The sequence below is a fragment of the Lotus japonicus genome, chromosome 3 (assembly GCF_012489685.1).
Source record: "Lotus japonicus ecotype B-129 chromosome 3, LjGifu_v1.2".
NCBI classification, from domain to species: domain Eukaryota; kingdom Viridiplantae; phylum Streptophyta; class Magnoliopsida; order Fabales; family Fabaceae; genus Lotus; species Lotus japonicus.
In genome coordinates, this window is record NC_080043.1 from 94,643,112 (window position 1) to 94,668,481 (window position 25,370).

General features: G+C 36.0%; 4 protein-coding genes across 7 annotated transcripts; all 4 read left to right on the forward strand.

Annotated features, from left to right (window-relative positions):
* Window positions 1-1,561: 1,561 nt before the first annotated feature.
* LOC130745069 (abscisic acid 8'-hydroxylase 2-like) lies at window positions 1,562-5,014 on the forward strand. Its single transcript, XM_057597214.1, has 4 exons — window positions 1,562-1,573; window positions 1,705-1,803; window positions 2,155-2,340; window positions 4,462-5,014. Exons 1-4 carry the CDS (start codon window positions 1,562-1,564, stop codon window positions 4,513-4,515), a joined length of 351 nt encoding a protein of 116 aa, XP_057453197.1. The 3' UTR covers window positions 4,516-5,014.
* A 1,628-nt stretch (window positions 5,015-6,642) lies between these two features.
* LOC130745070 (uncharacterized) lies at window positions 6,643-10,083 on the forward strand. Its single transcript, XM_057597215.1, has 7 exons — window positions 6,643-6,891; window positions 7,618-7,804; window positions 7,920-8,107; window positions 8,536-8,605; window positions 8,712-8,936; window positions 9,114-9,480; window positions 9,576-10,083. Exons 1-7 carry the CDS (start codon window positions 6,643-6,645, stop codon window positions 10,081-10,083), a joined length of 1,794 nt encoding a protein of 597 aa, XP_057453198.1.
* A 1,230-nt stretch (window positions 10,084-11,313) lies between these two features.
* On the forward strand, window positions 11,314-15,416 carry LOC130747691 (uncharacterized). 4 transcript variants are annotated; one of them, XM_057600700.1, is made up of 5 exons: window positions 11,314-11,539; window positions 11,780-11,891; window positions 12,695-12,789; window positions 13,934-14,208; window positions 14,424-15,416. In XM_057600700.1, the coding sequence occupies exons 2-5, from the start codon at window positions 11,862-11,864 to the stop codon at window positions 15,206-15,208; spliced, it is 1,185 nt and encodes a 394-aa protein (XP_057456683.1). In that variant the 5' UTR covers window positions 11,314-11,539; window positions 11,780-11,861; the 3' UTR covers window positions 15,209-15,416. The 4 variants fall into 4 exon arrangements, with proteins under 4 accessions (XP_057456683.1, XP_057456684.1, XP_057456685.1 ...); XM_057600701.1 differs by having other exon boundaries at window positions 11,791-11,891; XM_057600702.1 differs by lacking the exon at window positions 11,314-11,539 and having other exon boundaries at window positions 11,791-11,891; window positions 13,948-14,208.
* Window positions 15,417-16,446: 1,030 nt separating this feature from the next.
* LOC130747693 (abscisic acid 8'-hydroxylase 2-like) lies at window positions 16,447-23,512 on the forward strand. Its single transcript, XM_057600704.1, is given in 9 exon segments — window positions 16,447-16,846; window positions 17,169-17,179; window positions 17,182-17,477; window positions 17,898-18,047; window positions 19,572-19,714; window positions 19,716-19,815; window positions 19,916-20,005; window positions 20,357-20,542; window positions 22,664-23,512. Coding segments are annotated over 9 exon segments (1,251 nt in total). The 5' UTR covers window positions 16,447-16,625; the 3' UTR covers window positions 22,718-23,512.
* Window positions 23,513-25,370: the final 1,858 nt, after the last annotated feature.

The following is a 25,370-nucleotide window of genomic DNA, read 5'->3' on the forward strand; positions in this document are numbered from 1 at the left end:
AAAGAAGGTAAGATATCAAAAACTTTCATAGGCATAAGCAAGCCTAAGCCATTCTTTGCAAACGCATCAGCGCACGAGTTCGCCTCACGGTAGACATGCTTCCAATTGTACTGTGAGCAATGAGTCACAAGATCTTTGATTTCCCTTATAAGAGGAGCACTAGAGTGAGAAGGAGGGCACCCCTTTATGAGGAGATTGATAGCAGGCTTGGAATCCGATTCTATGAGGACTTGGGAGAATCCTCTAGCTAAGGCAATCCTCAAACCATGAAAGATTCCCCATAACTCAGCTTGGACAATTGAGCAGCAACCCAAATTAACTGAGTATCCTAGGAGAAATTGGCCCTCATGGTCCCTGATAATACCACCACACGCTGCACTTTGCTGTTGAGAAACAAGGGATCCATCTGAGTTCAGCTTGATCCAAGCGACAGGGGGAGGCGTCCAACGCAAGGTTAGCATCTCACTAACCCGGGTTAGCGATGATCCAAGCACTTCATCATCTGAGGCTGTTCTGATATCTGCAATGAGGCTCTTAATTCTGCTGCAAGTGGCACTAGGTGAGCTTCCAATATTCTCAAAGATGAGCTCATTCCTAGCTCTCCAGATAGCCTCCAGCGCCACACCAAAGACTGTGCTCCAAGGAACCTCGAGCCCAAACTGACAGTGATTATCAAGGTTGCTGGATATCCAATTCTCTCTTCCTAAGCTGAAAAAACCTCGAAGTAATTCAGGGGGAAGCAGGTGAAGCCAAATTTCTTCAGCAAACACACAGTCCCTGAGGACATGCAGAGTTGATTCACAAATAAACGGGCACCTTGGACAAGAGAAATCAGTTGTTAGGTGCCTATGTACTCTCTGTTCATTTGTTAGGAGAACATTGGAAGCAATTTTCCATAAGAGAATGCGGATTCTCTGGGGACCTCTCCATCTCCACACCAGCTGGAAGAGCTTGCCCTGGTTTTCTATTGTCTATTGCTACTTTATGTGCACCATAATTTCAGCAATACACACTTGTCTTTGTCATGGTACTAGGAGACATGCCAAGTTTATGATTATGTAATTTTTTTGGAAGCATTTGGCAAAGCAAGTTTAACTATTTATGAATTGAAATCTTATGTCATGGAACTCTGTCTCATTCTTTATCACACAAATAAAATGTTGACATGTAAATTAATAACCACCATCAAAGCTTGTAACTGCGTCAGTCATGTCTTCAGTAATTGGTGGATTTTTTTTTCAATATTGAGACGGGAAATTGAGACATCATTTGGGAACAGAAGATGTTGATCAAGTGCACATTTCTAATTAACATTTACTTTGGCAACACTGTTAATTTTTTTTTTCTTCTCATTGTTGGGTGATATAAGGCAAGGAAGCTTCTGAATGAAACTATAAGGAGATTAATACATGAAAGAAGGGAAATTAATGACTGTGGAGGAGGATTGTTGGGAGATTATCTGAGAGCTAGAGGTCACAAAATGGATCAACTCACTGATTCTCAGATTGCTGATCTTTGGTGTGATCTTTGCTGCACACGATACCACTGCTAGTGTTTTGACATGGGTTCTCAAGTACTTGCATGATAATCACAATCTCCTGCAAGTTGTGACGGTCATATATACTTTCTTCCTCTCTTCCTTCTATTTTTTCATCCTTTAATTTCCCTCTGGTATTTTATTTTGATTCTTTTCTCTGTAATCAGTCTTTGCAGGAAGAGCAACAAGGAATTAGAAACAAACTAGCTATAGAAAATCGTGGACTTACATGGGATGATACAAGGCAAATGTCACTCTCTGGCAGGGTAAATTCATTTTTTTTTCTTCATTATTTGTGTATTCTTTTAGGTTTTGGACTGACTTTGGGTGTATCTACCAGTTAAGTGTAAAGTGAATATATTTTCATCCCTATCATAAGAAGAGTTCCTCTATTCACATTTTTGTACTGAGACCAATAGATATCCAAACATAACCTTAATCCGTAAACACATCTCCACTCTCATATCTTGATGACTGATTGTCTGATTGGCATGTCCTCTTGCAAGCTTAGACTCTCAAAAAATTGTATGAACAATTTGCTGTGTTAAAGTATTTTAAGGCCATTAAAATCAGGCATAAAGCATATTTATTCAGAAGTGTAAGATTAATATTACCAGGTAATCCAAGAAACTTTGAGGTGTGCAAGCATAGTGTCATTCACATTCAGAGAAGCTGTACAAGATGTTGAGTTGGAAGGTTACTTCATTCCCAAGGGATGGAAGGTCCTTCCCCTCTTGAGAAGCATTCATCACTCTGCTGATTTTTTTCCTCACCAACAAACATTTGACCCTTCAAGATTCGAGGTAATTAACTAATCTCCCATCTATCTCATCAAATATGATAAATAATGACAAAAACCATTGTAACTTCTTCACCCTTTTAACCTTAGTAGCTATAGCTAACTAGTGCTAATTACAGTAAACATATCAGGAGGATCATATCATCATGTGAAAACTCTCTCATGTTCCATAATATTAATATTTTGTGTATATCTGTGTGTTGCCGCAGGTGCCACCAAGACCAAACATGAAACTTTTCATTACTGGCTCTTTTGGTCCCTCACTTATCACAGTTTTGCACAATTAATACAAGCCTTAATGACTCTTTTGGTCCCTCACTTATACAATTTTTCACTTTTGGTCCCTTCATAAGAAAAAAAAAATTAGCAAAATTAGTCTCTCACATTTATACACTTTTGCTGCTTTAGTCCCAAATAGATAGAGATCATTTTTGCAAAGGATTAAGCAATGTAGAGGACCAAAAATGCTAATTTTTTTATTGGGGACCAAAAAGTGCAAAATCATGACAAGTAAGAGACCAAAGGAGCTATTAAGCCTTAATACAATGATGAAATAGATAAGGGTAAATATGAAATATTGTATAACTTTTATTAAAACCAATGCATTAATTAGTCTTAGTACATGTTTTTTTAATAAGCGTTTTTGTCCTCAAGAGGTCTGATAATTAGGAATGGATGAGTAATATTTATAAAATTGAATACTATAGTTAAAAATTAATTATCATATTTTTTCAATAGAAAGATCTATTCATCATCTTCCAAAAATTATTATTTCATTTTGGTGGTTTCTAATTAGTGTACTAACACTCTGTTTATTACCGAATTGTTTGGAAAGATAAAAACACCACAGAGGAGTTTGGCGAAAAAGGGCAATACCACCTTTATTTAGTAAAAGATCAAAGTGGTGAGAGAGGTCTATAACCTTTAAATGAAATTATAAATAATTGACATATTCATTAATATTTTATTATTAAAAATAGTTTCAATATTTCATTTTTCAATTAAACTTCAATATTTCATTTTTCAATTAAACTTTTTTTATTTAAGTTTTATCAGCAATGGACTGTTAGAAACACACAACTTAACTTTTTGTGAAAAAAAAAGTTAAGACAATTCATAAATAATTTATTTTTACTCATACTATCACTTTCAAGTGAAGAGATGGTACATTAATATTTTAGATTTTGGCACCACAAACATACGTACATGCACATACACCTCCAACGCACAACCCACGACCTTGAGCCTTAATATACTTAAAAAAACACATCTTTTCACAATTTGGCTCGTTTCCGCAAGGACCTAGCGATGTCGAACATGTTGAAGTTTGTACTTCACTTGTCCCTGCCACAACTGAGAAAATGCAAAATAACTTTAGAAAATACAAGTGATAGATGAAATATTTTACAAAATGCAAAAGATAAGAAGTGTTCAACATAAAATACAAAGTGCTATACATTTTTATGTTTTTATTGTTACTTTTGCGTTTCTATATTTTTTCATAATTACAATTTTCTCACCATTGTTGTTTAATTATCGATTTATACATTTTTTTGGTAGCAACAAGGAATTTTAAGAACACCCTAAAATTTGGAGCGAGTAAAGGACCTCAAGTACTAAAAAAAATGACTTTTTAAGAAAAAATCATATGAGAAAATGTTCTTTCAAAGCAAATTTAACATCCATCCTTAAAGAAAGATATAAACGTAAGAGACAATTGATTGATGAGTAAAAAATTGATCCGCGATGCGATAGAAAAATAAGAGAATGTTTTGGTATAGAAAATATGTGAAAATAAGATGAAATTGAAAGTGAGTGCGAACATATAAAATTTGTTCGTATACCTGTGAAGAGAAGTCCAATAAATAAAATTAGTATGAAGGAAATCTTAGCCATCGTCAGTAGCTGCAATGTCAATACGTTTATGTGTTTTTCTTCGCTGAAATATGATAAGTACCAAAAATACCTGATTTTCTCTACTAATTTGGGTACTTTTCTGTTCTAGATGTGTACATTATCTTCTAAATTATCCCTCAATAGGTTAATGTAGTAAGTAGATAGTTTTTATATAGAAAATACATAGATATGTTAGTTTTATCATTTAAGCTCTTTGGTTTTATTGTAGGAGAAAAGTCAAGAGATCCAAACAATTTCAAATGAAAAGGGCTACAAATGTTGATCTTCGCTTAAGCCAAATGCTGGCTCGCTTAAGCCAAATTATATGGCAGTAGCAGTGGCAAGTATGTTGATCTTCGCTTAAGCCGAATGTAGCCTCGCTTAAGCCAAATTACAGGGCAGTAGCAGTGGTTCTGGAAGACAATTTGGCTTAAGCGAGAAATGGTCTCGCTTAAGCTGAAAGACCTTACCTGAACATGAAGAAATCTCCTCGCTTAAGCGGAACCTTTTTCAGCTTAAGCGGAACTGTGCCCTGTTTATAAAAGGCTCGACCAAGATCAGAAAGGGATGATCTTTTGACCTATTTTGGACTTTTGAGAGAGAAAACTTCAGAGAGAAGAAGGGAGGAACTTTGGGAGCTTTGATTCACCATCCATCAAGCTGGAATCATCACCGAGGACGGCACGGATCATAACTTTCGTCTTAGTTCTTCTTGTAAGCATAGCATCCATGTCTATGGATAGCTAAACTTCTCTTTGTTGGGATTGGGTGTAATACTTGACTTAAATGTATCCATCTTAGTTCTTTTTCATATGAATCTAGTTTATCTCTTGATTTCAATGATATGATCTTGATTTTAATGCTTGTTTTAGCTTGATCAACTAGAACATGATTTGAGATTTGATATGTGAGTGAAAGCTACATATTTGAATTAGATTTAGGTTGTATCATCTAATTTACCTGATTGCTAGACATAGGGTTAGGTTTATTAGTCGCTTAACATCTGAACTCATTACGTTTTGCTTCGTTAGTTATGCGAGACATCGATAATTAGAGAAGTGAATCGTTAATCTGCTCATGTAAGAAATTAATGAGATAGATAAGAACTGATGTGATGAAATCAAGGATAGAATAGGTTGTATGTGTTGAATTATAGGATATATGAGAGTTGATGTGTGAACCCCAATCCCAACAGCTTTCTCAATCTGTTTTTAAACCCGTTTTTATTACTGTTTTATGTCCACAACATTTCTCAAAACAATCAACCAAACGTTTCTTGAACTCGTTGCTTAAGTAATTTAGCTAAAGAACGGCGTTGTATTTCCAATTCCCTGAGGACGATAAAAACCCTTTACTATACTACAATTGAATCTTGAAAGGGATTTGAAAGTAGTTGTGGTAAAAACCTTTCAACAAAATACTGAAAGTAAAATCAAAGATTTATATAACCTTAGTAGTTGGTCTCATGCTTCAAACGGGTTATTCTATTCCACCTTTTATAATACAAGTTTCCTTGGTTTGAATTTCGATAGTTATTTCTATTTATTATAGTCAATATTTTTTCACTTATTTAAGAAATTAAAATCTTTAATTGTAGTCAATCATTATTTACAGTATCAATATATTAGTCTTCAAATATACAAAAAATAATAATTTAAAAATTGAATATTGAGATTAATTTCTATAGCAAGATATTAATAAAGGATACTATTGATTATTTCAGTCAAACGTTATATTAGTCTGAAACAGAAAAAATATAAAAAAATTAATTAAAATATGAAACATTAAAACTACTATTCATGAAAAAATATTAATGAATGAATCTATTTATTATTTCAGTCAAAAGCGATAAATGTAGTGTCATTCTTGCGTATCAAAAAACTGTAAAACTATTCTTACACAAACACAAATGCTACAAATAACAAAAATATGAAATTAACAAACAACTTTCCCTGAAAAAATAATAATGAATGATATTAATAATTGGTTATTTCAAGAAAAAGTAGTATATGTTATACTACTTTTAAAGAACAATAAAATATTAAAAAATAATATAAATATAAACATTGAACAACTTTACATAACAAAAATATTAGTTAAGGATATTATTGATTATTATAATTAAAAATGAAAAATATTATATTATTATTTAAATAAATGCTTAAAAAAAATTGAAATAGGAAAAGCAGAGGGGAAAAGCAATGAGAACCCCTACAAGAGGTGTGGTAATTCGAGAGGGATCAGGGAAAGGAACAAAAAATGGTGGCCTAACTCCTATGAAAAGGTCAAGTGTTTCCTCCTCACTGCTTGGGCCAAGTAGCACGGGTATTTCACCCCCTTTGAAGAAAAAGAATATTGATATTGGATTGGGATTGGCGGAGACTGCAGATGAGCAGTCCCGCCTACCTCAATGAAGATCCTATCGTGGAACTGTCGTGGGCTTGGGAACCTACTGACAGTACGGGCTCTTAAACAGCTCATCCACTCTAAAGATCCCGATGTGGTGTTTATTTCGGAGACAAAGTTACATGAAGCGGAGGACCTTCGACATAGAGGATTGGGGGGTCTTTATAACATTTTCCCAGTTCAATGTGCAGGTCAAGGGAGATCTAGAGCCAGTGATTTATGCTTATGGTGGCGCAGTGAACTGAAATTGGAGGTAATTAATGCATTTATGAATCATATTTTGTGTAAAATTTTGCATCCTGAGGACCAGACATCTATGTCACTGGTCGGTATTTATGGCTTCCCGGATGACCGTTTAAAAAATGACACTTGGACTCTTGTCCGAAATCTTTTGCCGAATGGCACTGATGCATGCTTATATATAGGAGATTTTAATGATATCCTATCTCCGGCTTATAAGCAGGGAGGGAATCCCCCGGATTTTAACCATATTCAATGGGTTTCTAGTATGTGCAGGGATTCAGGGCTCCATGAGGTGGATTTCTGAGGAGATCGCTTCACTTGGTCAAATAATAGGACGGATCCGGGGACTATCCTAGAGAGGATTGATTATGCTTTAGTAAATGAGGCTTGGGATGCTATGTGGCCGAGAACCGCTGTGACGCATTTTGAGAGACACCAGTCTGACCATAGCCCTATCCTTTTGACATGTGGAGCAAGAAGGGGTAGAAGAGAGCTGAAGAGGACCCACATGTTTCGTTTTGAGGAGATGTGGCTTAGAGGGTGAGGAGTGTGCAGAGGTGGTGACTGAGACATGGTGTAATGGGGGGGAATGGGGGATCATGTACTGACCAAATTAACAGGGGTGGGGAATGCACTTGATGGTTGGGGAAGAACAAAGTTTGGGGATCTTCCAAAGAGAATCAAGGCTCAGAGGGACCTGCTTCAAGAGTTACAACAGAAAACACAAACTGAGTAGGTTAGACTGGCAACAGTGGAGGTAGGGAAAGAGTTGGACTCGCTCCTGGAACAGGAGGAGGTGTGGTGGGGACAGCGATCTAGAGCGTCCTGGCTTAAGCATGGGGACCGGAACTCGAGGTTTTTTCATCAGAAAGCTTCCCAGGGGAAGAAAAGGAATATGATAGAGCTCATCAAGGATGATCGAGGTAGAGAATTTGAGGATGATAGAGATATTTCGAGTGTCCTAATGGACTATTTTACTACACTTTTTGAAAACCTCACACCCTTCGGGGATTGGGGAGACCACTTCTCTTGTTGCAGGTCGTGTTACTCCTTCTCACTTGGGGATCCTGGCGGAGCCTTTCTCGAAAGAGGAGGTGGAAGAAGCACTTTTCCAGATGCATCCGACGAAGGCCCCAGGAGCGGATGGCCTTCCTGCTCTTTTCTATCAGAAATTTTGGCATGTGATTGGAGATGAGGTAGCTGCTTTCTGCTTGCAGATTCTCCAGGTATGATAAATCACACTTTATTGGTCCTAATCCCAAAGATAAAAAAGTCTGAGCATGCAACACATTTTAGGCCAATAAGTTTGTGTAATGTTATTTTTAAAATTGTCACTAAGACGATAGCGAATAGGCTTAAAGTGATTTTACCAGATCTTATTTGTGAAAACCAGAGCGCATTTGTACCAGGGTGTTTGATTACTGACAATGTGCTGATTGCATACGAATGTTTTCACTATATGAAAAAAAGAATCTCAGGCCGGAATGGCATTATGGCGCTAAAATTGGACATGTCCAAAGCGTATGACCGGATCGAATGGTTTTTCCTTGAATCGGTTTTACTACAGATGGGTTTCCCTGTGAACTGGGTAAGACTCATCATGAATTGTGTCACATCTGTGTCTTTCTCTATTATGCTAAATGGTAATCCGCAGGAAAAGTTTTTCCCTAAAAGAGGACTCAGACAAGGTGACCCATTGTCCCCATATTTGTTTATACTTTGTGGTGAGGTTTTTTCAGCTATGATTGAGAAATCCATGGCTGCATCTGACATTAGTGGAATAAAAAATTAGTCGGCATGCGCCTATGATATCTCACTTGCTTTTTGCAGATGACAGTGTTTTGTTTGCACGAGCAACTATGGAAGAGGCCCAATGCATAAAGAACATTCTTGGTGCTTTTGAGCGTGCTTCTGGACAGCAGATTAATTTTGACAAATCAATGCTTTCTGCGAGCCGAAATGTGCATGATAATCGATTCAATGAAATTAAGCAACTTTTGCAAGTAAAGGCGGTTGGAAGCTATGATCGATATTTGGGTTTACCGACTATCGTAGGTAAGTCAAAAACCCAAAATTTCAATTTTGTCAAAGAACGAGTCTGGAAAAAGCTTAAAGGCTGGAAAGAGAAATTTCTTTCGAGGGCAAGAAGGGAGGTTCTTATAAAATCTGTGGTTCAAGCCATACCTTCTTATGTTATGTCATGTTTTATTTTACCTGATGGTTTGTGTGCAGATATTGATCATATGATTTCGAGATTTTATTGGGGTGGTGATTCAACTTGTCGTGGTCTCCATTGGACAAAATGGGAGAATTTATGTAAGAGCAAGGTGGAAGGAGGAATGGGGTTCCGAGACTTTAAGTCTTTTAACATGGCCTTAGTAGGGAAGAATTGGTGGCGTATCTACACCCGCCCTGAAAGCTTGGTGGCTCGGATTTTTAAAGGTGTCTACTTTCCTAGAAGTTCATTGCGAGATGCAAAAAAAGGGTACCGTCCAAGCTATACATGGACTAGTATTTTAAAAACAAGCTGGGTTTTTGAACGAGGGGGGCTTTGGAAGATTGGTGATGGTTCACAGTTCATACATGGAATGATAATTGGGTACCAGGGGGTGCACCCCTTATTTATAACCAGGATCTTGTTGATGAATTTCACTTAACACATGTCTCTATGCTTATTGATCATGCTTTGCACAGGTGGAGGACAGATTTGATTGAGCTTGTCTTTAATCCTAGCACTGCAGCTCGTATATTATCAATCCCTTTAGGGGTGCATGGTGGCCCGGATGAGTTCCATTGGCCTAGCACTACCAATGGTCATTACACATGCAAGGAAGGATACAAGAACATGAGAAACCTTCTGTCCATGGCTGAAGCTTCATCTTCCACGGCTGTCACGTTAGAGGCCAAGTTTTGGAATTTTTTCTGGTCATCCCGAGCTCTCCCACGATGCAAGGAGACACGTTGGAGGGCTATCCAAGGTTACTTACCCTTGAAAGAGAGGTTGTTTAGCCGTCGAGTTGATGTGGATCCAGGATGCCCTTTTTGCGCGACGGAGAGGGAGAATGAGGACCATCTATTCATCCATTGTCCAGCAGCGAAGCATGTATGGTTTGCTTCTCAACTTGCTGTCCACATGGCATATTTCTCCACTTTTCGTGAGCTTTGGCTTGCGGTTTTGGAGCTGCATGATGAGGAGGTCTAGGCCCTTGTACAGTCCACGGTTTAGAATGACTTCAATCACATTTTCCTGTCTCACTAATCAAAATTTAGCACATAAGTTAAAAAGACATTCTTTATATTGATATGACACATTTTTATTAGTGAGACACACAAATAAAACACAATTTGGGGTTACAGGATTTCCATCCGAGAAGATTTTGATCTCATTTATATGTCTGATACATGCAGTGGGGACACAGATGGTAGAGTTCCAGTGACATCAACAAGGTACAGCATAAACAAGATGGGTTTGAAAGTCAAGAAAGAGTGGAGAGCTTGGTTTCACAAGCATCAAGTGGCAGGGTGGGTGGAAGTTTATGAGGGTGGTCTCACATTTGCAACCATTAGAGGTGCTGGCCACCAAGTTCCAGTGTTTGCACCACAACAATCCCTTTCTCTCTTCACCCATTTCCTCTCTTCTCATTCCCTCCCATCTTCTCGCTTCTAGATAATTTGAAAAATGATGGATATCCATTAATTATATCAAGGTTGACAAACTTGAAGCTTTGTAATAATTAAGGTTATCCTTTACCAATAAAGTGTGTTGCTCCATTTCTTCACCCGGGAACATTTTCTCCATTTCTATGCCTACTTTCTCATTTTTAACATTGATTTTTTCATTATTAAAAAACTATTAGCTAACTACCAATATATACCGTCCAACAGAAGAGCTTCATTGTCCTCAATAATGGGCAAGAGGGCAAACCAAGCAATGATAATGAATTAATAATGATCCATGTGAGGAGAGTACAAATAATTGGGCTATTGGTTCGAACATATGAAAATAATTTTACTATCCATGTGCCAACTCAAAGAGTAAAAAACAAGAGATGTGTATTGTCCAAAAAGAAAAGAAAAAAGAAAACAAGAGAGATGTGCAGATTTGTGTGAAACTGGTTTAAACGTAATTGAATATGACGACGGTGATTAGTACGACAAAAGGAAGACAATGGAGCTATAATGACTAGTCTTCTGCTCTACTATCAGCGCACTTAGCGGTAGGAGACTCACTAATGATTTTTTTTACGTTCACAACTTTATTTATTTGTTTTTTAACATATACTATTTAAATTGTGCATTTTTTTTCTTTCTATATATTGTATACATTTATTCTTTTGTTTTTGGTCGAACGTGAGAAGTTTGATTGCTAAGCCCAATGGGCCTGCTATTCAAGATCTACAAATAAGCATTGCATTGTTTGAACAAAAAAAAATGCATTGTTGACAAAAAAAAAAACAGAGCATGGAATAGAAGCATATGCGAAGCTTGTTGGCACTGTGAAAGCTTTGAAGTTAAACACTTTGAGCTGAGACTAAGAAGGGTGGGTAGGTCCGGTCTGCAACATTGATGATTTGTGCTGTTGAATTTGGATCAACAATTCCAGTAATGCACAGGAAAAGCAGTCAAATTTGATCAAATTAGCATTACCAGCAAACGAGGTAATGTAATGTTGATAGGTTGCCTACAAGGTGTTTGTAGAAATGCTGCTGTGGCATTGCATAGTTTAAGTAAACTGTTTTTTTGTTTTGTTCTTGTACTACTTCACTTGATCTTTCTCTCACTCTACTTTGATTTATATACCCCAGTTTAATTTTCTGTCCAAGTCACAAACTTTCTAACTCTAACTTGCTACTTTCTGACTTTGTTGTATTGATTAAGCCACTCTTTTTCTCTGGCAGCACATTTCCAGTATCTACAACTTATTGTGCATGAAAAGCATGTTCGGTTGTCAATAGCAGCTTCGTTGTCAACTAGTCACCAATGGCTTTTTTATTTCAGAAATTTCAAGAGGTATCTCCTTATCTTATGGTATATAAAAAGAACAACTTGGTGCTCTAGAACTCCTACTATGTCGAGGTCTAGGAAAGGGTCGGAGCCCCTTAGTGTGTGTTTGGATTTCTGTTGAACTCAATGTGAATCAATGTTGAAGCCAACATGTCAAAATTTTGCTTCTTTGATCCACATTAAACTCAACATGACAAAATCTAGCTTTTCCGTTGGTGTCTTGAGATACGTGAAATGGCGTTAGCGTTGGCTCTGAGGCCAAACCAAACGTGCACTCCCTTGTATATGAAAAATAAGTTCTTTTTGCTGTGAATATGCTCAAATATGTTGGTGTTCTTGGGACCCCCTCAAGTTCAATGGAAAATTATCAGAAATTACTTTCAACATCAATCCTATATTTTGTTGCATTGGCTTTTCATGCTTTGGAACTTGTGACATTCAAAGAGAAAGTACTTTCAATTTTTATCCAAACATGAAATTGTTATGATCCATATTTATAAGAATGTGTCAATCCTACTTGTGATAAATGACATGTGGTCTCTTCTCTAGAAGGAGTGACTAAAGATCACTCAGAGGGCAATACATTTTGTTCACGCAGTACAGCAGAATCTATTGTGCTAGATGACTTTCTGTGCGCTTCTATCGTGGAAGTTTGATAGCTTATTCTTGTGTAGATTACAGTGGTAGTTCTTAAAAATGTTGTGCTTTACCAATTCTCTATAGTTTTATGCTATGCTAAAATATAGTTTTTACTGCTTTGCATCCTGTGAGATTTTTCATAACAATCTTGGTCTGAACTTTGTTTTCAGGCTGTGAAAACACTTGCAAAAAGTCCTACTTTTGCTAGGGACCCGAAACATCTACAATTTGATGCTGATATCAATCGTTTGTTCTTTTATACAAGGTAAGTGTTTTTCTGTTATCAGTGTTTGATAACTAACTGTAAGGGTGGATTAATTATGAATTTTCGTTTTTTTTTTGTGAATCATGAAATGCTGTTAAGTTTTCTCTTTTTTGTTTTTCGCACTTCTTATCTTTCTAACTTCTGCCATATTAGAGGATAATTTGCTGTCTGTGCTTTGTTTCACATATTAGCCAATATTTTGGTAAACTCAAACTTAAAATTTCCTTCTCTTATCTCACTGGGGTTAGTTTTGAGTTTTGTTGATATTTTGGGAATTAGATGGAAAAGAAAGAGAGAGATAGAATGGTTCGATGCAAAAGACTGACTTTATATTTGCATATTTGGGAATCAGAAGGAAAAGGGAATGATAGAGAGAGAATTGTTCAATACAAAAACCAGACTTTATATTGCATATTAATAACAAACAGAGGTGCTCTAGCCAGTCCAATGGGTCTGTCAACATTCAGTTCGGCTAGAAGCTTATTGGATTAAAAATGGTTCAGGAGGCTCAGATAGAGTCAGAGTGAGTGGAAATATCTTCAGCTGTGGTCTTCTATGTATATACTTTACAGCGGCATTTGGATATGATTATATTTGTTTTTCAAAAGTACATCATCTGGATAGGCAATATAGAAGGCCACCACTTTGACATTAACAGCCAGATCTCTAAACTGAGCTACCAAGACAAGCTGTATCGTTTTAGTTAGCCAATTAGGCATAGCTTAAATGGTCTTCTTCAGAATTTCAAAACTTCAAACTATTGCCCTATATTTAAAGAATGACGAGTCTTACTTATGAGATAGAAAATCAACAACATTTATTGCCCAGGGGAGATTCTAGTAATATGTTTCTTATATGAAGGTAGTGTTATTATCTTAGACTACAAAGTACAACTGTTCCTTGGGGGACTCTGCCTTGATAGCATTAAGTTGGCCTTTTATAGACCTAGTGGATATCCCTTCAAATAATGCTTGACTCTTTCATATCTTCAATTTTAAGTTTTCATTGATAAATTGTTGTCTAAAGATGCTATTGCGGGTTCATATAACTTAAATACCTAATATTTCAATTTTGCTGTGGATGTGATTCTTTTCCCTTTTAACATCTCGACATATTTTGCTCATGCTAAGACTTAAATATCCAGCTACAATCGGTTAGGGAAGGATGCTGATGAAGCAGACGCAGAAGAGATTATTGAAATGGGCAGTAAAGCCTCAGTTGCTGATCAAAAGATGCAAGTGGAAGAAAATGTTCATTCTCAAGTAAAAGCCTTTTGCACGTTCATGGATGAAATACTTCGTTCAAATGAAAAGATGGTGACTGACTCCTTTGAGTTATCTCTACAAGCAAACACTTTGCCTCACCATAGTGGAACTAGTTCAGCTAAGGGTCGGTGTGACCCACCAACTAAATATCCTGGTGAGTTAACTTTTGTTTTAATTTCCTCCTTTTGACTTGTCATTTGGCTATATAAAATAATTTCCTCTTCCCTTGGATCCAGTTCCAATGTGGTATATAAAATTAATCGGTTCTGTAGCAATGATTGTACCTTTATTTGTTTATTCATATCTTTCATGTTATTGTGAAATTTTCTAACCTTCAACTCTTTATTTATTGATGTGTTTGTTGCACAGCTGCCTCTAAACGAAGGCCATTAAGCCAAGCTGAAGTTTCTCAGAAATTAAAGGATCAAATTGGCTACAGTCTTGATGTGAGACCTTCTCAAATATCTCACAAGGATGCTGGGCAAGGTCTATTTTTAGATGGGGTAGCAGATGTGGGTGCTGTGCTAGCCTTTTATCCTGGTGTAGTCTACTTTCCATCTCATTGTCATTGTATTCCTGGATATCTTGATGAGAAGAACCCTTATTTGATAACAAGATATGATGGAACTGTCATTGACGCCCAACCTTGGAGTCGTAGAGGTGATCAGCAAGAACTGTGGAATGGTAGAAATATGTTAGAAAACAAGGTTGAAGTGGAAGGAGCTGAGAAAGGTGCAGACAGCCTAAGTAAGCCTTTGGAAGGATCCCAAGTAGATAGTAGCGATGATGTACTTGAGTGTAGAAACCCATTAGCCTTGGCACACTTCGCTAATCACCCTGCGAAAGGGATGCTTCCAAATGTCATGGTTTGCCCTTATGACTTTCCATTGACTGAAAACAACATGAGAGTTTACATTCCTAATATCTTATATAGAAATGCAGAGGTCAATGTGAAGAGTTTTAGCAGGTTTTGGTTCAAAATTGGGGTTTCAAGAAATAGTGAATCAAAAGTTCCTACTCTAAATACTGTTGTTTTGGTAGCAACTAGGGCTCTTCAAGATGAGGAACTACTTCTGAACTACAGGCTGAGCAACTCTAAGCGGCGGCCAGAATGGTATGCTCCATTGGATGAAGAAGAGGACATGAGCAGTTGAAACTAGCCAATATCTATTGGAGCCATAAGTCTCTGTAGATATTCAGAGCACACCCTTTATCACGATGGTGGCTTAATGAAGTAATTTTTCCTAAGAAGCTGTAGTAGTCACAATTTTTTGGATGTTATCTTTAAGTAATAAGAATGAGGTCATTTTGTAACGGATGAAGTATGTGATGACGAAATTTTTATGAGATTTATTTTGGACATTTTGCACTTATCCATCACATTATAACAAGTTAAACTACAACGACTTGATAAGTTACAACTACATCCTTGATTCTAAGGAACTAAATCAAAGTTTTTGTTAGCTTAGGTCTTACAAGTTACAAGGGCTGCAAAAAAAATTTCTGTCTAACACAAGTATTCTTCTATTTGAGTTGGAAATATTCACATTCTAGTTGTACTAACTTTTTGAATTTTTTTCATACAAAAGAGTCAAAAAATCAAATATATATCACTTGAACCAACCACTCATTAGTTAAAGGCCACACAATTGAATTTTTCTTTCATGTCTCATGCTTAGAATATATATATATATATATATATATATATATATATATATATATATATATATTCCTTTGTATTAATCAAGGCTATTTGAGGCGAATTCCAATATTTAAGCCCCTTTTAATTCATGGTTACCCTTCCCCCTTATCTTATCTTAGCAGCACACATATGTCTTTCATATCTTTTTGAGTTTATCTCTTAACTAAAACATTTTTCTCTGAAAAAATGCAAGTACACGTGTTGTATAGAACATGCATGTACCTATTTTGCCTTAAATCCCCTGTCTCTTTGTGCTTAGGTTTCAGGAAAGCTTTCTACTTTAGTTTTCCTTGCAAATCTTCAGAGGTTTTGTCCTGCTTGCTTATAAATAGCTCACTTAATTTATCTGTGTACCTTAAGGCAGCAAGTAAGGTGATTAGAGAATCATTTAAACCACTATCAAACAAGTACTAATTTCATCACTTCTTCAAAATTCAGCCAGCTGTCTCTTGAAAACGTGGATCCCAAAAATGGAATGTTAATGTGTGTTTACTCTCTGGTGCCAACAGATACAGATATCTAAACATAGCTTTGAAGTTTAAGATAGTATATGAAGCTTAAATCGTGAACAGAAACAACACTCGAAGGAATTTGATTGAGGAAATCTCGCATATCGTGTAACATGTTAATAGAACATTAAAAGGACAACGTGGGAAATATAATGGGGGCATGTCCTTTGAAAAGGACTGACTCAAGGTCTTACCTTGATGCCAATGACGCCTGTCCCAAAACTCTCCCCCTATAGCCCCACATTTTCTACTATAAAACCTTCCACCACAGTCCTCACTTCTCACTCCAAAACCTTTTCACTATTTCAATTTTGAGACCCTGCCACCTCTCTTACCTTGTCACCAAACTCTTCCTTCTCCATGCAGCTTTTCACATCATTGCCAGCTTTCTATCCTCACCTCCTTCCTTCACTGCTTTTCTGTTCTTCATTTCTTGTGTTTGTGTATCTTTTCCTACAACAATGGCTCCAATCCAAATGCAAACGTTTTCCCCCTGGTTCCATGGGTTGGCCTTACCTAGGAGAGACCTCCAAGCTCTACAATGAACATCCAAATACATTCTTCTCCAACAGACAGAAAAGGTGTATATATAGCTCTTATAGGATATAGCAAACTTGATAAGTGTATATATAGTTAATTTATATATCAGTAACAGTACTTAGACACCTAAATAGTGCAAACACTACATTTTTTATCTATCTCTCTTTATATCACATCCATCATATATATATTCATATCACATACATTACTTTTCTCGCTTCTCTTCCTTCCTCACTCTGGGTGTTTGTTAGATGTTTGCATTATTCGGATGTTTACGAATCATTTACCCTTATACCTTATATAATATATATGTGTGTGTGTGAATCAGTTTTTTAATGTTTTGTCATTGTCAATTGTATGTAGATATGGGGATATAGAATACTGGGGTGTCCTAGTGTGGTGATTTCAAGCCCTGAGGCAATGAGGACTGTGCTTGTGACTCAAGCACATCTGTTCAGGCCAACATACCCAGTAAGCAAAGAGAAGATGATAGGGCCAGAGGCTGTTTTCTTTCAGCAGGGTGAATATCACTCCATGCTCAAGAAACTGATTCAGGCCACTTTTAAGCCCTCTGCTATAAAAACATCAGTCTCTGAGGTTGAGAAAATTGTCCTTAAACTGCTGCCAACTTGGGTCAACACAACCATCAATGCCTTACAAGAGATGAAGAGGGTACATTACACTTTCACATATTGTTACTATCTCCATTCATAATCTCTTGTCGTTTTAGTTTTTTCCTATTTTTTCGAAACATCTATTGTTTTAGAAATGTAAGATTTTTTAATCAACCAACTACTTCAATTATATCTCAAATCTATCACCTCATATTTTCACCAACCAGCATTTTCATGAATTACTCAACTAATTACTTTCATTTTCTCTCTTTAACATAACTCACTTTCTAAATAAGGGTATTTAGTCAAGTTTCATAACATTTAAAGAGCGCTTAGACTGTGCAGAATCTTAAACAACCAAAGATAATGAAGATAGATTAGTTTTACTAACAAATACTTTTATATATTTGATTTTCCACATTAGGAATCTCTGAAACTTCATTTCTCTCTCTGTTGATTCTTTTCCCTGCATTTTTAGTATGCTTTTGAGGTAGCTGCCATCTCTGCCTTTGGTCAAATTATGAAGCTTGAAATGGAGCAAATTAAAGGCCTGTATAGGAGCTTGGAGAAGGGCTATAATTCCTCTCCATTATATCTTCCTGGAACTTCCTACTGGAAATCAATGAAGGTTCTTAAAATCCTTCTATTTCTTTCTCTTCTTTTTCCTACCTGTTTTCTATTGTCTATTTTTTTTTTTTGGGGTTAATTTCGGGACTTAAAGCGCCCAACTAACCTCTCTCATAGAGGGTGTTACAAGAGTCAAACCTAAAAGGAACATAGCAAAAAGAAGGTAAGATATCAAAAACTTTCATAGGCATAAGCAAGCCTAAGCCATTCTTTGCAAACGCATCAGCGCACGAGTTCGCCTCACGGTAGACATGCTTCCAATTGTACTGTGAGCAATGAGTCACAAGATCTTTGATTTCCCTTATAAGAGGAGCACTAGAGTGAGAAGGAGGGCACCCCTTTATGAGGAGATTGATAGCAGGCTTGGAATCCGATTCTATGAGGACTTGGGAGAATCCTCTAGCTAAGGCAATCCTCAAACCATGAAAGATTCCCCATAACTCAGCTTGGACAATTGAGCAGCAACCCAAATTAACTGAGTATCCTAGGAGAAATTGGCCCTCATGGTCCCTGATAATACCACCACACGCTGCACTTTGCTGTTAAGAAACAAGGGATCCATCTGAGTTCAGCTTGATCCAAGCGACAGGGGGAGGCGTCCAACGCAAGGTTAGCATCTCACTAACCCGGGTTAGCGATGATCCAAGCACTTCATCATCTGAGGCTGTTCTGATATCTGCAATGAGGCTCTTAATTCTGCTGCAAGTGGCACTAGGTGAGCTTCCAATATTCTCAAAGATGAGCTCATTCCTAGCTCTCCAGATAGCCTCCAGCGCCACACCAAAGACTGTGCTCCAAGGAACCTCGAGCCCAAACTGACAGTGATTATCAAGGTTGCTGGATATCCAATTCTCTCTTCCTAAGCTGAAAAAACCTCGAAGTAATTCAGGGGGAAGCAGGTGAAGCCAAATTTCTTCAGCAAACACACAGTCCCTGAGGACATGCAGAGTTGATTCACAAATAAACGGGCACCTTGGACAAGAGAAATCAGTTGTTAGGTGCCTATGTACTCTCTGTTCATTTGTTAGGAGAACATTGGAAGCAATTTTCCATAAGAGAATGCGGATTCTCTGGGGACCTCTCCATCTCCACACCAGCTGGAAGAGCTTGCCCTGGTTTTCTATTGTCTATTGCTACTTTATGTGCACCATAATTTCAGCAATACACACTTGTCTTTGTCATGGTACTAGGAGACATGCCAAGTTTATGATTATGTAATTTTTTTGGAAGCATTTGGCAAAGCAAGTTTAACTATTTATGAATTGAAATCTTATGTCATGGAACTCTGTCTCATTCTTTATCACACAAATAAAATGTTGACATGTAAATTAATAACCACCATCAAAGCTTGTAACTGCGTCAGTCATGTCTTCAGTAATTGGTGGATTTTTTTTTCAATATTGAGACGGGAAATTGAGACATCATTTGGGAACAGAAGATGTTGATCAAGTGCACATTTCTAATTAACATTTACTTTGGCAACACTGTTAATTTTTTTTTTCTTCTCATTGTTGGGTGATATAAGGCAAGGAAGCTTCTGAATGAAACTATAAGGAGATTAATACATGAAAGAAGGGAAATTAATGACTGTGGAGGAGGATTGTTGGGAGATTATCTGAGAGCTAGAGGTCACAAAATGGATCAACTCACTGATTCTCAGATTGCTGATCTTTGGTGTGATCTTTGCTGCACACGATACCACTGCTAGTGTTTTGACATGGGTTCTCAAGTACTTGCATGATAATCACAATCTCCTGCAAGTTGTGACGGTCATATATACTTTCTTCCTCTCTTCCTTCTATTTTTTCATCCTTTAATTTCCCTCTGGTATTTTATTTTGATTCTTTTCTCTGTAACCAGTCTTTGCAGGAAGAGCAACAAGGAATTAGAAACAAACTAGCTATAGAAAATCGTGGACTTACATGGGATGATACAAGGCAAATGTCACTCTCTGGCAGGGTAAATTCATTTTTTTTTCTTCATTATTTGTGTATTCTTTTAGGTTTTGGACTGACTTTGGGTGTATCTACCAGTTAAGTGTAAAGTGAATATATTTTCATCCCTATCATAAGAAGAGTTCCTCTATTCACATTTTTGTACTGAGACCAATAGATATCCAAACATAACCTTAATCCGTAAACACATCTCCACTCTCATATCTTGATGACTGATTGTCTGATTGGCATGTCCTCTTGCAAGCTTAGACTCTCAAAAAATTGTATGAACAATTTGCTGTGTTAAAGTATTTTAAGGCCATTAAAATCAGGCATAAAGCATATTTATTCAGAAGTGTAAGATTAATATTACCAGGTAATCCAAGAAACTTTGAGGTGTGCAAGCATAGTGTCATTCACATTCAGAGAAGCTGTACAAGATGTTGAGTTGGAAGGTTACTTCATTCCCAAGGGATGGAAGGTCCTTCCCCTCTTGAGAAGCATTCATCACTCTGCTGATTTTTTTCCTCACCAACAAACATTTGACCCTTCAAGATTCGAGGTAATTAACTAATCTCCCATCTATCTCATCAAATATGATAAATAATGACAAAAACCATTGTAACTTCTTCACCCTTTTAACCTTAGTAGCTATAGCTAACTAGTGCTAATTACAGTAAACATATCAGGAGGATCATATCATCATGTGAAAACTCTCTCATGTTCCATAATATTAATATTTTGTGTATATCTGTGTGTTGCCGCAGGTGCCACCAAGACCAAACATGAAACTTTTCATTACTGGCTCTTTTGGTCCCTCACTTATCACAGTTTTGCACAATTAATACAAGCCTTAATGGCTCTTTTGGTCCCTCACTTATACAATTTTTCACTTTTGGTCCCTTCATAAGAAAAAAAAAATTAGCAAAATTAGTCTCTCACATTTATACACTTTTGCTGCTTTAGTCCCAAATAGATAGAGATCATTTTTGCAAAGGATTAAGCAATGTAGAGGACCAAAAATGCTAATTTTTTTATTGGGGACCAAAAAGTGCAAAATCATGACAAGTAAGAGACCAAAGGAGCTATTAAGCCTTAATACAATGATGAAATAGATAAGGGTAAATATGAAATATTGTATAACTTTTATTAAAACCAATGCATTAATTAGTCTTAGTACATGTTTTTTTAATAAGCGTTTTTGTCCTCAAGAGGTCTGATAATTAGGAATGGATGAGTAATATTTATAAAATTGAATACTATAGTTAAAAATTAATTATCATATTTTTTCAATAGAAAGATCTATTCATCATCTTCCAAAAATTATTATTTCATTTTGGTGGTTTCTAATTAGTGTACTAACACTCTGTTTATTACCGAATTGTTTGGAAAGATAAAAACACCACAGAGGAGTTTGGCGAAAAAGGGCAATACCACCTTTATTTAGTAAAAGATCAAAGTGGTGAGAGAGGTCTATAACCTTTAAATGAAATTATAAATAATTGACATATTCATTAATATTTTATTATTAAAAATAGTTTCAATATTTCATTTTTCAATTAAACTTCAATATTTCATTTTTCAATTAAACTTTTTTTATTTAAGTTTTATCAGCAATGGACTGTTAGAAACACACAACTTAACTTTTTGTGAAAAAAAAAGTTAAGACAATTCATAAATAATTTATTTTTACTCATACTATCACTTTCAAGTGAAGAGATGGTACATTAATATTTTAGATTTTGGCACCACAAACATACGTACATGCACATACACCTCCAACGCACAACCCACGACCTTGAGCCTTAATATACTTAAAAAAACACATCTTTTCACAATTTGGCTCGTTTCCGCAAGGACCTAGCGATGTCGAACATGTTGAAGTTTGTACTTCACTTGTCCCTGCCACAACTGAGAAAATGCAAAATAACTTTAGAAAATACAAGTGATAGATGAAATATTTTACAAAATGCAAAAGATAAGAAGTGTTCAACATAAAATACAAAGTGCTATACATTTTTATGTTTTTATTGTTACTTTTGCGTTTCTATATTTTTTCATAATTACAATTTTCTCACCATTGTTGTTTAATTATCGATTTATACATTTTTTTGGTAGCAACAAGGAATTTTAAGAACACCCTAAAATTTGGAGCGAGTAAAGGACCTCAAGTACTAAAAAAAATGACTTTTTAAGAAAAAATCATATGAGAAAATGTTCTTTCAAAGCAAATTTAACATCCATCCTTAAAGAAAGATATAAACGTAAGAGACAATTGATTGATGAGTAAAAAATTGATCCGCGATGCGATAGAAAAATAAGAGAATGTTTTGGTATAGAAAATATGTGAAAATAAGATGAAATTGAAAGTGAGTGCGAACATATAAAATTTGTTCGTATACCTGTGAAGAGAAGTCCAATAAATAAAATTAGTATGAAGGAAATCTTAGCCATCGTCAGTAGCTGCAATGTCAATACGTTTATGTGTTTTTCTTCGCTGAAATATGATAAGTACCAAAAATACCTGATTTTCTCTACTAATTTGGGTACTTTTCTGTTCTAGATGTGTACATTATCTTCTAAATTATCCCTCAATAGGTTAATGTAGTAAGTAGATAGTTTTTATATAGAAAATACATAGATATGTTAGTTTTATCATTTAAGCTCTTTGGTTTTATTGTAGGAGAAAAGTCAAGAGATCCAAACAATTTCAAATGAAAAGGGCTACAAATGTTGATCTTCGCTTAAGCCAAATGCTGGCTCGCTTAAGCCAAATTATATGGCAGTAGCAGTGGCAAGTATGTTGATCTTCGCTTAAGCCGAATGTAGCCTCGCTTAAGCCAAATTACAGGGCAGTAGCAGTGGTTCTGGAAGACAATTTGGCTTAAGCGAGAAATGGTCTCGCTTAAGCTGAAAGACCTTACCTGAACATGAAGAAATCTCCTCGCTTAAGCGGAACCTTTTTCAGCTTAAGCGGAACTGTGCCCTGTTTATAAAAGGCTCGACCAAGATCAGAAAGGGATGATCTTTTGACCTATTTTGGACTTTTGAGAGAGAAAACTTCAGAGAGAAGAAGGGAGGAACTTTGGGAGCTTTGATTCACCATCCATCAAGCTGGAATCATCACCGAGGACGGCACAGATCATAACTTTCGTCTTAGTTCTTCTTGTAAGCATAGCATCCATGTCTATGGATAGCTAAACTTCTCTTTGTTGGGATTGGGTGTAATACTTGACTTAAATGTATCCATCTTAGTTCTCTTTCATATGAATCTAGTTTATCTCTTGATTTCAATGATATGATCTTGATTTTAATGCTTGTTTTAGCTTGATCAACTAGAACATGATTTGAGATTTGATATGTGAGTGAAAGCTACATATTTGAATTAGATTTAGGTTGTATCATCTAATTTACCTGATTGCTAGACATAGGGTTAGGTTTATTAGTCGCTTAACATCTGAACTCATTACGTTTTGCTTCGTTAGTTATGCGAGACATCGATAATTAGAGAAGTGAATCGTTAATCTGCTCATGTAAGAAATTAATGAGATAGATAAGAACTGATGTGATGAAATCAAGGATAGAATAGGTTGTATGTGTTGAATTATAGGATATATGAGAGTTGATGTGTGAACCCCAATCCCAACAGCTTTCTCAATCTGTTTTTAAACCCGTTTTTATTACTGTTTTATGTCCACAACATTTCTCAAAACAATCAACCAAACGTTTCTTGAACTCGTTGCTTAAGTAATTTAGCTAAAGAACGGCGTTGTATTTCCAATTCCCTGAGGACGATAAAAACCCTTTACTATACTACAATTGAATCTTGAAAGGGATTTGAAAGTAGTTGTGGTAAAAACCTTTCAACAAAATACTGAAAGTAAAATCAAAGATTTATATAACCTTAGTAGTTGGTCTCATGCTTCAAACGGGTTATTCTATTCCACCTTTTATAATACAAGTTTCCTTGGTTTAAATTTCGATAGTTATTTCTATTTATTATAGTCAATATTTTTTCACTTATTTAAGAAATTAAAATCTTTAATTGTAGTCAATCATTATTTACAGTATCAATATATTAGTCTTCAAATATACAAAAAATAATAATTTAAAAATTGAATATTGAGATTAATTTCTATAGCAAGATATTAATAAAGGATACTATTGATTATTTCAGTCAAACGTTATATTAGTCTGAAACAGAAAAAATATAAAAAAAATTAATTAAAATATGAAACATTAAAACTACTATTCATGAAAAAATATTAATGAATGAATCTATTTATTATTTCAGTCAAAAGCGATAAATGTAGTGTCATTCTTGCGTATCAAAAAACTGTAAAACTATTCTTACACAAACACAAATGCTACAAATAACAAAAATATGAAATTAACAAACTACTTTCCCTGAAAAAAATATTAATGAATGATATTAATAATTGGTTATTTCAAGAAAAAGTAGTATATGTTATACTACTTTTAAAGAACAATAAAATATTAAAAAATAATATAAATATAAACATTGAACAACTTTACATAACAAAAATATTAGTTAAGGATATTATTGATTATTATAATTAAAAATGAAAAATATTATATTATTATTTAAATAAATGCTTAAAAAAAATTGAAATAGGAAAAGCAGAGGGGAAAAGCAATGAGAACCCCTACAAGAGGTGTGGTAATTTGAGAGGGATCAGGGAAAGGAACAAAAAATGGTGGCCTAACTCCTATGAAAAGGTCAAGTGTTTCCTCCTCACTGCTTGGGCCAAGTAGCACGGGTATTTCACCCCCTTTGAAGAAAAATAATATTGATATTGGATTGGGATTGGCGGAGACTGCAGATGAGCAGTCCCGCCTACCTCAATGAAGATCCTATCGTGGAACTGTCGTGGGCTTGGGAACCTACTGACAGTACGGGCTCTTAAACAGCTCATCCACTCTAAAGATCCCGATGTGGTGTTTATTTCGGAGACAAAGTTACATGAAGCGGAGGACCTTCGACATAGAGGATTGGGGGGTCTTTATAACATTTTCCCAGTTCAATGTGCAGGTCAAGGGAGATCTAGAGCCAGTGATTTATGCTTATGGTGGCGCAGTGAACTGAAATTGGAGGTAATTAATACATTTATGAATCATATTTTGTGTAAAATTTTGCATCCTGAGGACCAGACATCTATGTCACTGGTCGGTATTTATGGCTTCCCGGATGACCGTTTAAAAAATGACACTTGGACTCTTGTCCGAAATCTTTTGCCGAATGGCACTGATGCATGCTTATATATAGGAGATTTTAATGATATCCTATCTCCGGCTTATAAGCAGGGAGGGAATCCCCCGGATTTTAACCATATTCAGTGGGTTTCTAGTATGTGCAGGGATTCAGGGCT

Excerpts from the sequence above, each read along its gene's own strand:
- LOC130745069 (XM_057597214.1), top strand. Across the intron at positions 1,804-2,154 it reads AAATGTCACTCTCTGGCAGG|GTAATCCAAGAAACTTTGAG; the intron begins GTAAATTCATTT and ends TAATATTACCAG. Across the intron at positions 2,341-4,461 it reads TTGACCCTTCAAGATTCGAG|GAGAAAAGTCAAGAGATCCA; the intron begins GTAATTAACTAA and ends GTTTTATTGTAG.
- LOC130745070 (XM_057597215.1), top strand. The coding sequence starts at position 6,643 with ATGAAGATCCTATCGTGGAACTGTCGTGGGCTTGGGAACCTACTGACA. Across the intron at positions 7,805-7,919 it reads GCTCATCAAGGATGATCGAG|GTCGTGTTACTCCTTCTCAC; the intron begins GTAGAGAATTTG and ends CTCTTGTTGCAG. Across the intron at positions 8,937-9,113 it reads GGGTTTACCGACTATCGTAG|ATATTGATCATATGATTTCG; the intron begins GTAAGTCAAAAA and ends GTTTGTGTGCAG.
- LOC130747691 (XM_057600700.1), top strand. The coding sequence starts at position 11,862 with ATGGCTTTTTTATTTCAGAAATTTCAAGAG. Across the intron at positions 11,892-12,694 it reads TATTTCAGAAATTTCAAGAG|GCTGTGAAAACACTTGCAAA; the intron begins GTATCTCCTTAT and ends CTTTGTTTTCAG. Across the intron at positions 14,209-14,423 it reads CCCACCAACTAAATATCCTG|CTGCCTCTAAACGAAGGCCA; the intron begins GTGAGTTAACTT and ends TTTGTTGCACAG.